At 40.2% G+C, this 12,066-nt stretch overlaps 2 protein-coding genes across 5 annotated transcripts in view; one reads left to right on the top strand and one right to left on the bottom strand.

Annotated features, from left to right (window-relative positions):
• MRPS27 (mitochondrial ribosomal protein S27) overlaps positions 1–9,857 on the bottom strand; it is a 103,179-nt gene extending 93,322 nt beyond the window's left edge. Inside the window, exons 1-2 of one of the 3 annotated variants that reach the window (XM_074384893.1) lie at positions 9,779–9,857; positions 3,305–3,382 (exon numbers count right to left, since the gene is read on the bottom strand). Coding sequence is in view for 1 of the 3 variants with exons in the window: in XM_010336534.3 (XP_010334836.1) it covers positions 3,305–3,382; positions 9,636–9,708 (151 nt within the window). In the remaining 2 variants the exon portion in view is untranslated. Of the gene's footprint in view, positions 1–3,304; positions 3,383–9,453; positions 9,615–9,635; positions 9,741–9,778 lie in introns of those variants that run through there. The other 2 variants (XM_010336534.3, XM_074384896.1) reach the window with 2 other exon arrangements.
• Positions 9,858–9,876: 19 nt separating this feature from the next.
• The window catches only part of PTCD2 (pentatricopeptide repeat domain 2), a 45,122-nt gene continuing 42,932 nt past the window's right edge, over positions 9,877–12,066 (top strand). Inside the window, exons 1-2 of one of the 2 annotated variants that reach the window (XM_074384901.1) lie at positions 9,877–9,988; positions 11,220–11,312. In XM_074384901.1, coding sequence (XP_074241002.1) covers positions 9,877–9,988; positions 11,220–11,312 — 205 coding nt within the window. Of the gene's footprint in view, positions 9,989–11,219; positions 11,313–12,066 lie in introns of those variants that run through there. The other variant, XM_074384910.1, reaches the window with a different exon arrangement.

Genomic DNA, 12,066 nt, shown 5'->3' with positions numbered 1-12,066 from the left:
AGAAATCAGACACAGTTGACTCGGTGATCAAAGTTAATATGACCAGCGAAGGCATATGGTATCAGGTATGTCCACACGTGATACCCTGGCGGGGGCACAACATCACTGAGAGTATTCTGGCTGGGGAAGCATCACAACAATGAGAAAATAGCAGAAAAATCCAAAAGAGGAATATTCTATAAAAAAAAAAAAAGAGAGAAAGAGATTGAATTCTTTAAAAATATATAGGACAATGTTGTAAGAAACAAAGAAAGGATAAGGAACAATTTCAGATTAAGGAAGATTAGACAGACCTGACAACTAAATGTACTAGATGATCCTAGACAGCATCCTGTACTGGAGGAGGAAAAATGCTATCAGAGACATTATTGAGTCAATTTCCAAAACTGGGATATGAATAGTAAAGTATTATATTAATGTCAAAACTTCTGAAGTGGTAAATGTGCCATTATGTAACAGAATAGCCTTATCTCAGGTAATGTACAATGAAGTATTCAGGATAAAGAGCTATATATACTATATGCAACAAATGCCCAAATGATTAAAGAAAGTACGTATACAGGGGGACGAAGGAAAGAGAAAGCAAAAACGAATGAATCAAAATGGTAACAACAGGTGGACATGAGTAAAAGTAGTGCTATGGTTTCAATATTTGTCTCCACTGACACTCATGTTGAAATTTAATCCCCAGTCTAACAGTATTGATAGGCCAGTGGATCATGAGGGCTCTGCTCTATGAATGAATTAATCCATTCATGGACTAATGGGTTAATGGATTAATGGATTATCATAGAAGTGGGACTGGTGGTTTTGTAAGAGGAAGAGAGACCTGAGCTAGCATGCTCAGCCCCCTCGCCATGTGATGCCCTGAGCCACCTCAGGACTCTGCAGAGTCCTCACCAGCAGGAAGGCTCTCACCAGATGCCACCTCTCAACGTTGGCCTTCTCAGCCTCTCTAACTGTACAAAATAAATTCCTTTTCTTAATAAATGACCCAGTTTCAGGTATTCTGTTATAAAGGACAGAAAACACACAGGTATAGAGGAGTTATTTGCAGTTTTTGTAAGTTTAAAATTATTTCCCACCAGGTGCAGTGGCTCAAGCCTGTAATCCCAGTACTTTGAGGGGGCTAAGGTGGGCAGATCACCTGAGGCCAGGACCAGCCTGGCCAATAGGCAAAACCCCATCTCTATTAAAAATACAAAAATTAGCTGGGCATGGTGACACGCACCTGTAATCCTAGCTATTTGGGAGGCAGAGGCAAGAGAATCACTTGAACCCAGGAGGTGGATGGAGGCTGCAGTGAACTGAGATCATGCCACTGCACTCTAGACTGGGTGACAGAGCAGACTCTGTCTTAAAAAAAAAAAAAAAAAAAAAAAAGTTTCTAAATAAAAAGATAAATTTGCCATGCCATTTATGACATAACAATCACACCACCAAAAAAACAACCGTTTATAAGTAATGGAACTCCATTCTTTCATATAAGCAAAGTATTCTTTTCTTATGGAAAATAAACTGAATTTTCTGTAAATGCAACTCCATCTTGAGGGAAGACAGACCTTTGAATGAATCAGAATTTTACTAAGAGTTTTTCATTTTAAAAATAAAATTATGTCATTATGATATTGCTACTCCTGGTATTTGAATTCACCAGTATACCACATCCGGACCCATCTAGATTTCTTCCATGTCTACAGTGATTCCACATTTATATGCAATTTTGACTAACTTCATTGTTGCTTACTGTAGTGTTGCTTAGGCATTTGTTTACACACTGAAATACATACTATTTAAGTTACTTCTCTTTTGTTTCTCCTCTGTATCATGGTGAAGGAGTTATATTGATTTTTAAAGCTATGAATTTAGTTTCAAGATGGTAGAGGAAGAGTATGATAAAGTATTTGTTACAAGAAGGCTAACTAGGGTCTCTTGCAGAGAGAATGAAACTGTAAGTTTCTCCCAGAGAAGCTATGATTACTTATTTCAGATCTTCCACATCTTTGCTTTAGCTGGCCTGTGCACATACACCCACTCCAAGCTCACAAGTTCTGCTTGTGCAGTCACGTCATCAGGAAAGAGAAGGGTGAGATCTCTGAAAACCCCAATAAGGTGACCATTAGAGACAGCAATGTCTCCTGCACTTATGGGAAAAATTCATCAACACAGGAGACTTTATTCTTATGTGACACAAGCCCAAAAAACAGTAAAAGAAATCTGGGGGAATATATTAGATCAGCATTGGAATTGATCCAAAAATTACATCAGTCTCATAAAACTATCACCAATCTATTTACTTTATTAACGTTCTGATGATGTTATATGTACCAAAGGGCAAGCAGAACCAAAAGTCTAAAATATGTACATCTTTAAAAACTGTGCACTGAGTCAGTGATTTCTTTTACGGCTTGGTATTCTATAAAAGAAAGGCTGTTGTCTGTGTAATATATCATAGGGAACGGGAGAAAAGAAAGTATAATTACAAGCCCAAAGCCTGGGAAGAAGTTAATCAACTATCTTCCCTAAACAGCTTACATGAGATTGTGACATCGCTTTCAAACCTGTCACCTGGCAATGAAATAGAGACGAGTCAAAAAGGGCTCTGAAGACCACAAGAGGAGTTAAGAAAATGAAGAGATTGATAATAAGTCAGAATGAAATATGAAATACGAAATTCTGTAAAACAGGCTGAATGAAAACCATTTGGTGAAAATGGACAAAAAAAAAAAAGAACTGTTTACACAGTCTAATAAGGAGACTAATCATGGAGGCAAAAAATGAAATATTAGAAATAAACAGGATAAAAATGATTTTGCCATGTATAAAAGTCTAACTCTTTAAGACTTAAAATGTGCTTATTTGAATTGAATCACCGTAAAAGCAAAATTTCATATATGTATAATATACATAAATAGGACGGGCACGGTGGCTCAAGCCTGTAATCCCAGCACTTCGGGAGGCCGAGGCGGGTGGATCACGAGGTCAAGAGATGGAGACCATCCTGGTCAATATGGTGAAACCCTGTCTCTACTAAAAATACAAAAATATTAGCTGGGCATGGTGGCGCGTGCCTGTAATCCCAGCTACTCAGGAGGCTGAGGCAGGAGAATTGTCTGAACCCAGGAGGCAGAGGTTGAGGTGAGCTGAGATCGGGCCATTGTATTCCAGCCTGGGTAACAACAGCGAAACTCTGTCTCAAAAAAAAAAAGAAAAGAAAAGAAAAGAAATACAATATACATAAATAATGGAAGACATATGGAGTGACTGAAAATGACACGTAACAAATAGTCCAATAGGTACCTACCAAGATGGCAATGTTCTTTTTCTCTTGCTTCCCATTTGTGGCTGTCTACATAGGCTGCAGAAAGCAGGCATCTTTTACCTGAAGAAACAGGCAATTATTTCAACATGAATGGCTTTACAACAGGTTCATTTTATATGTTTTATTAAATACATCATTGCTATCCTTTCAACTACTAGATTATATATTTGTAAAAATCTAATACAATACAGCAACCAGTATTGCATAGTTCACAATTCAGTTAAGAACAAAATGCATTCAACCCCTAACAAGTATAAGACGCAGAAAAACAGAATTTTCACAACAATTTTTAAAATAAAAATCAACAGGGTCTTGCTATAAAGCCCAGGCTGGAGTACAGTAGCTATTCACAGGCACAATCCCACTATTGATCAGCAGAGGAATTTTAATGTGCTCTGTTTCCAACCTGGTTTATCCTTCCTGAAGCAGCCTAGTAGTCCCCTGCTCCTAGAAGGTCAGTCACCATCAATGCCAAACTTAATGTGGACACTTGATCAGTATAGTGCACTACAGCCCAGGACTCCTGCACTCAAGGAATCCTCTTGCCTCGGCCTCCCAAGTAGCTAGGACTAAACACACATACCACTGCACTATGCCTATAATTTTATGGATAAAAATGCTGATAATTTTGTTCCTATAACTTTAAGACTAGGAACCACTTGTTCCTAGTAAATTATACCCCAGGCAAGCCCTAGAACACTTTCTTAAAACCAAAAACACCTGCTGATGGTTGCTTAACTCATGAATTAAATACCTTATAATTATTACGCCTAAAAACATTTTCATCTTACATTCGCAGGTTTAACTCATGTCACATAGAGCAAAGAGTAGCATCTTACCCAATGACCCAGTAGCCTAGTGGCAAATAAAAGACACTCACTAAGCCAAAGCTGAGTAACATTCAAGATAGCATACCAGTATTCCTAGCTCCTGGCATAATGCCTAGCCTTTGGCAGCGTTTAACAAACACGAGCTCAAGAAGTGAATGAGAAAGAACGAATGGTGAGTTCATCAAAATTTAAAACTTCTGCTTCAGAGTACAATCTCAGGAAAGTGAAAGTACAACCTAAAGAATGGGAGCAAATATTTGCAAAACATTTATCCAATACAGGACTTGTATCCTAACTATTTCAGTAACTTACAATTCAAAAATAAAAAAGACAAACCAAATAAAAGATGGGTAAAGGATTTAAACAGATATACCTTTAAAATTATATATACAGAGGTGGGGGGGATCACTTAAGCTCAGGAGTTCGAGACCAGCCTGGGAAACATGGTAAAAACCCATTTCTACAAAAAATACAAAAATTAGCCAGGCATGGTGGCATACACATGTAGTCCCAGCTACTTGGGAGGCTGAGGCGGGAGAATTGCTTGAGCCTGGGAGGTGGAGGTTGCAGTGAGTCAAGATCATGCCACTGCACCCCAGGCTGGGCAACAGAGTGAGACTGTTCCAAAAAGAAAAAAAAAAAAAAAAAATTATATATATATATATATATATATATATATATACATATATATACATATATATACACACACAGCCAAATCACAATGACAGATGCCATAATTTGCCATTAGAGAAATGAAAAACAAAATCACCTATGGAAACGAATGCACTCACTGCAATGACTACCATCAAAAAACTGATAATGACAGCTGCTGGGGAGGATGCAGAGAAACCAGAAACTCATACCTTACTGGAGAGAACACAGAACAGTGCAGCTGCTTTGTAAAGACTTTGGCAGCTCCTCAAAATGTTAACATGGAGTTACTCTATGACCTAGCAATTCGACTTCTAGCTTTACAGCCAAGAAAAGTGAAAACTTGTGTCCACAGAAAATTTGTACACAAATGTTCACAGTAGTATTATTCATAATGGACAAAAAGTGGAAACAACCCAAATATCCATCAACTGATGAACAGATAAACAAAAAGTGGCATATCCTTACAATGGAATAGTATTCACAATAAAAAATGAAGTACTAATACATGCTACAACATGGATGAATCTTGAAAACATAGTAAGTAAAAAAGATGCCAGTCACAAAAGACCAAATATTATATGATTCCATTATATGAACTACCCAGAATAGGCAAGCCTGTAGAGACAGAAGTCGATTCACGGTTGCTTAGGGCTAGAGGTGGGGATCAGGAAAGCTAGAGGGGAAAGGGGGAGCAACTGCAAATGGGCATGGAATTTCTTTTTGGGAGAATGAAAATGTCCTAAAATTGACGATGACAATGGCTGCAGAACTCTGTGTTTCTACTCAAACCTTTGAATTGTATACTTCATTTGTTGTTTTGTTTGTTTTTGAGACAGAGTTTCACTCCTGTTGCCCAGGCTGGAGGGCAATGGTGCGATCTCAGCTCACTGCAACTTCCTCCTCCCAGGTTCAAGGGATTCTCCTGCCTCAGCCTCCGGAGTAGCTGGGATTACAGGCACCTGCCACCATGCCTGGCTAAGGTTTTGTATTTTTAGTAGAAATGGGTAATCCACCAGCCTTGGCCTCCCAAAGAGTTGGGATTACAGGTGTAAGCCACCACGCCCAACCTGAATTGCATATTATATATGGAAGAATTGTTTGGCATGTGAAGTATATCTCAACAACCGTGTTTTAAAAAAACAGAAAAGATGACAGATAATTATGTTGAAGTCACAGCAGACCAAAAGCCCAACATAACTAGATGGCGTGGGGGTGGATTAAACACAATACTGAAATGCTGTTGTTACTCTCTATCTACCTTCCAACTGAAACAAACCAATGCAAACATATCTGTGTGAATTTATATACAGTCCAATCATTCCCTTACTATAAACACAAATCTTTACTAGACTAACATATCTAAATCTGAGTTCTACAAATAAAATAATGAGGCAACAATAAGGTTTCCTAAGACAGTTTCAAAAGGGGAACTAAGACTATAATTATAATTACTTAATTTATTTTTTATATTTTATATATATATATATATATATATATATATATATATATATATTTTTTTTTTTTTTAGACAGTCTCACTCTGTAGCCCAGGCTGGAGTGTAGTGGTGTGATTTTGCCTCACTGCAACCCCCACCTGCAGGATTCAAGCAATTCTTCTACCCAGCCTGAGCAGCTGGGATTACAGGCGCTCGCCACCACACCCAGCTAAGTTTTGTATTTTTAGTAGAGATGGGGTTACAACACGTTGGCCAGGCTGGTCTCAAATTCTTGACCTGCTCACTTCGGCCTCCCAAAGTGTTGGGATTACAGGCGTGAGCCACCACACCCAACCGGAAAAGACTATAATTATGTAAGTGCCCATATTTCAAATAGAGTGTGATTTTTAAAAAATTAGATGTTTGGAATTTAGAAGGCATTTTCAATAGAAATAATATTATAAATTATTATATTCCTAGATCTACCAGCAAAGATGGATAAAAAGCTGATGGCATTATGTTAGATGTATGGCTGTCCACCAATTCATAGTAAGGATACCTGAGTGTTAACGAGTTTTACTAGCTGTTAAAAAATTTCACATCCTACAGTTGCAAATAAAGCTAAACTAAGTGATATCCTGCATCCCTCTATGCTCTGACAGTCTTAGAACCAAAAGCATCAATTCAGAGAACCCATTTATAACTGATAGTTGCATTTCTACACAAACTGAATTTCAATTTTAAAGCCAGGAGGATCTCTTATTTCTCTGGGGAACAAGAGCAGCCTTCTCTATGTAAGTGTAAGTTGAGGAGAGGTGGTTAAGCTATATATAGTTGTTTCTGGATATCCATAGGGGGATAGTTCTGAGATACCCCCTCAGATACCAAAATCTGAGAATGCAGAAGTCTCTTACATAAAATTGCGTAGTATTTGCAAATAATCCACAAACAGCCTCTTGCATTAAGTCAGGGGTGTCCATTTTTTTGGCTTCGCTGGGTCACATTGGAAGAACAATTGTCTTGGGCCACACGTACATAAAATATACTGACACTAATGATAGCTGATGGGCTAAAAAAATTAAAAATGCTAAAAATCTCATATTTTAGGAAAGTTTACAAATTTGCTTTGGGCTACATTCAAAGCCGTCCTGGGCTGAGGGTTGGACAAGCTGCTTTAAGTCATCTCTGGATTTCTTATAATGCCTAATACAATGTAAATACAATGTACGTGGTTGTAATATTGTATTTTTTTAAATATCTTTGAAAAATATTGTTGTATTGTTATTATTATTAGGGTTTTTTTCCTTTTTAGTATTTTTCATGCGCAGTTGGTTGAATCTGCAGATGCAGAATGCTCGGACAAGGAAGCCAATCGTAATCCTCAATGCCAATGACTTGCTTACTCTCTACTTATTATTAGCTCTTATTCTCTATGCCTTCATTCTAGCACAGGCGTCCCCAAACTATGGCCCACGGGCGGCATGCGGCCCCCTGAGGCCATTTATCCCGCCCCCGCCACACTTCAGGAAGGGGCACCTCTTTCATTGGTGGTCAGTGAGAGAAGCACAGTTATGTGGCGGCCCTCCAACGGTCTGAGGGACAGTGAACTGGCCCCCTGTGTAAAAAGTTTGGGGACGCCTGTTAGCATATGCTTCAGTCTAGCACAAGTAGTCACCCTTCTATATTGTGGAGTCAGAAAGGACAGTACCTAGATCATTGCTCAACAGTTCTGAACTGGAAGATTAAAAAGCCGGGGAGGTGATGGTGAGGAAAGACAGTACTCTCAGAAGGCCTTCTGTGTGCAGTCGTTCATGGAAACCACATGAACGGAAAATAGCTACACAGCTAATTCTTACTAAGGTGGCAAACACTGTGCATAACTTTTCACCAGGTCAACCACTGAATCTTCAGAAAACTGGTGGCCAACTATGAGGTTTCACATTGATGTTTAATGGCTGTTCCTAAAGAAGTGTGAACCTTGCTTTAAAAAAAAAAAAAAAAAATAGGGCATGTGAGGTAGGTTGGAAAGGGAAGATAAAAGGCACCAGAAAAATCGAGTGTGATTATTGCATTTTTATCAAATTATCAAATACATCTGTCTGGATTATGTGGTTAGAATCACTGCCAATTTGGCTTTTGTAAATACTTTAAAACTTTTTGGCCCAGAGCGGTGGCTGACGCCTGCAGTCCCAGCATTTTGGGAGGCTGTGGCAGGCAGATCACCTGAGGTCTGGAGTTCGAGACCAGCCAGACCAACATGGAGAAAACTCTACTAAAAATACAATACTAAAAATACAAAATTAGCTGGGCGTGGTGGCACATGCCTGTAATTCCAGCTACTTGGGAGACTGAAGCAGGAGAATTGCTTGAATCTGGTTGACAGAGGTTGCGGTGAGCTGAGATAGTACCATTGCACTCCAGCCTGGGCAACAAGAGCGAAACTCAGTCTCAAAACAAAACAAATTTTCCCATTGTTTTCATTATCAGATCCAGTATGCAGGCTTTGACTCGGCTGCCATTTCGTTATCAAAGTACTTTACAAGTAACTATTAGCATTTATTGTCTACACGTGAAAAACTAGCAAAGAAAGGTCAATCAAAAGCTGTGCTCAAGGTCATCACATAAAATGATATAAAGTAAGATTAATATTGAAAAATTATTCCACGAAGACCAGGGGTCCAGCTAAATGTGAGGTGGTAGGGGAAAATGCTTATCTAAAGTCCCTCTAAAGAAACCTCAGAAGGGAGAAACACTTCACAGCCTGAGGAATGGACACATTTAAGTTTTTCTTTTTCTTTTTCTTTTTTTTTAAGACAGTGTCTCGCTCTGTTGTCCAGGCTGCAGTGGCCCTATCTCTGCTCACTGTAACCCCCGCCTCCCGAGTTCACGCGATGCTCCTGCTTCAGCCCACCCCCCACTCCGCCCCGAGTAGCTAGGATTACAGGCGCGTGCCACTATGCCCAGATAATTTTTTTGGATTTTTTAGTAGAGATGGGGTTTCGCCATGTTGGCCAGGCTGGTCTCGAACTCCTGGCCTCAAGCGATCCGCCCGCTTCGGACCTCCAAAGTGCTGGGACCACAGGCGTGGGATACTGTGTCCGGCACACATTTGGGTTTTTCGTCGTCAGCAAAAAGACGACCACCCCAACACATAAATCTGGTGAATCATACGCAAATTCCCTCATGCCACAACCTTCCACGGCTCTTCATACCTTTGGAGAGGCACACACTGTTATTTGAGGGGAGGAAACGGATCAGAGACCTTGTCTCCTTCTGCGCTACCAAACACCCCAAATGGCTTCCCTAGCAATCTTTCTCTTCTCTTGAAAACCCTCCGCTCCCTTCACTCAAGAACAGAATAATCAGGGGCCTTAAATGAAGCTGTCCCGCCAACCTGCAGGGAAGAGCTCAGACCGAACCACTTGCCGCGCCAGGAAAATCCCGCGCCGCACCATGGAGGCAGCCATCTTGGAGCGTACCAAAAGGAATGGCCGGGGAGGGGGGGTTAGGACAGAGGAAGGGGCGGGGTTACTCGACCTCTGGGGCGCCCAGAATCCTGTTCGTCGCCTTCGGCGTCAGGACCGACGCTCCGCCTCCTCGCCCCGGTTCCAGCAGTTGGTGTGGTCCGTGGCAGTATGGCTGCTGCACTTCGGCCTTCCTGTGGAGTTCTCCTGCAGGCCCTGCAGATTTCGGTGTATCCCGGGGTGGGAGGCTCCGGCTCTGCGTGCTGCCGCTGCCCTTTCGGAGGTATCGGCGGCTTTAGCCCAGGGAAGGAGGGGCGAGATGGGAGAGAAGGGAGTATTAGGCCCCAGCTAGCATCTCTTTGGAGTTCCTAAGTCACTCACTGACCTGGAGCTCACCCTTGCCATCTAGTTGCACGTGGATTCAGTGGTGACCCCTGCATTGGGGTCGTGGATACCCCCAGTGCCTGCAAATCGAAGAATGGCTGGGGTCTTGACCCTGGGGCTGTAGTACTCAGATGGGGCGACGTTGCTCTTCAGGAACACATGTTTCTTCATTTTTCAAAACTATCCTTTAACATCTCTATGAAAAAAAATAAATTAGAAAATGCTAGTGAGTGACGGTAAAAATATTTAACACTGTCAGGCCTTATTTTAATGTATTTTACATACATTAATTCCTTTTTTGTAGACAACACCCAGCAAGAGAAGTACCATTCGTTTCTCTGTTTACAGAGAAGGAACAAGGTTAAGTAATTTGCCCAAGGTCAGAGGGAAGTGGTAGAGGCGGGATTTGAACACAGCCAACAATAGAGACATGTTCCTAACCACTTCACTGGACTGCCTGTCTGTAAATAAATAGCAATTTTTATTGTTACCTTGTTATTGCAGCTCAGAACTCTTGGTGTATGATTCTTTGGCCAAGCTTCGTCCATTTTATGTCATACACAGCTGAAGATCCTAAAGAAAGGTTGATGTTTCCCAAATCTACTCAGCTGTTACCAGTGATTTCCATGCATCTCAGATGTGTTTCGAGTTCACATCTGAGAGGCCTTAACCCTCATTTCACAGAAGACGAAACTGGGAATTCCACTGGTCACACTGCAGCCTTTTCCACTACACTATGCTTCTCCCTGGATAAACCAAAACTAAATATACCTGTTTTACATTTAAATGTTAGTTATTAGGTTTTTTTTTTTTTAATGCCCTTGTTACCCTTTAATTAAATGGCAAATGCCTATTTGTACTTGAAATCCCAACTTCCTGTCAACCAGTCCCCACACGGTTAATCACTAACTTCTTTTGTGCACACAAGTAAAACTTCTTTTGGTGAGGATTTGCATTCGCTGGTAGTCCAGAAATGTTTTTTCCCAGGAGTTACTGTCACCTGTCTAATGAATTATTTATAATAGGTGAAGATAAGATCAGTTAATCAGAGAGTCAAGCTCTACTCATGTTATTTGCTAACTTTTAAAACAGTCAAAATGACTTTACTTTTTTCTTTCTCTGATTTTTAGCTAAAAGATACCTACTTACAGATAACATTGTGAAACTAAAAGAATTTCAGCATAAGAAAGTGGCTGTTGCATGTAATCTTCCTGGCACTAAAGGTAATAGAATCTATTTTGTTAATTCTGTCATCTGTCATTTACGTTTCTCTGTCTTCATCCCTATTCATGTGTCTCCTTCAGTGATTTTATTATGCCTTAGAAAAAGTTGAGACCGTTTATATTTAGTTTCATAGTGTGCTCTTATATTCAGCTCACATCTCACAGTTTGCTGCTACAAAGTTTACAGCTCTCCTCTTATCCCTTTTCTTACAATCCCAGGGAAATACTAAAGCTAGTGCTGCCATTGGTCCTGTCTAGATCTATGCCACTTAAACTATGGTTTGAGGACAAGCAGCGTCAGCATCTGTTGAGTGGTTGATAGAAATGCAGATAGAAAGGCCCCAGTTTGTTCATATGCACAATAAAGTTTAAGAACTTCAGACGATTGGCTTTGAAACTTTTTAATGTAACCTTCAGTGAGAATGCATTTTATGTTGCATCTCAGTACACACATACATATCTATATATAAATGAAATCAAATGAAACAAAACAGTACTGTGTGTGATGGTACTTTTTGATATTTTTCACTCTGCTAGAAGTCAGTAGGATCAAAAATTTCTTAAAAAAAAAAAAAAGAGAGAGAAAACTGACCATCAAACCTAGGATTTCGCTGGGCATCGAGGCTCATGCCTATAACTCCAGCACTTTGGGAGGCAAAGGCAGGAGGATTGCTTGAGCCAAGGAGTTTGAGATCAGCCTGAGCAGCATAGACCCCCATCTCTACAAATTTTTTTAAAAGTTAGCTGGGTGTGG

This window comes from Saimiri boliviensis, chromosome 1, assembly GCF_048565385.1.
Source record: "Saimiri boliviensis isolate mSaiBol1 chromosome 1, mSaiBol1.pri, whole genome shotgun sequence".
Classification (NCBI taxonomy): Eukaryota; Metazoa; Chordata; class Mammalia; order Primates; family Cebidae; genus Saimiri; species Saimiri boliviensis.
Note: the sequence above shows the minus strand (reverse complement) of the source record. Positions and strands in the feature narration are given on the sequence as shown.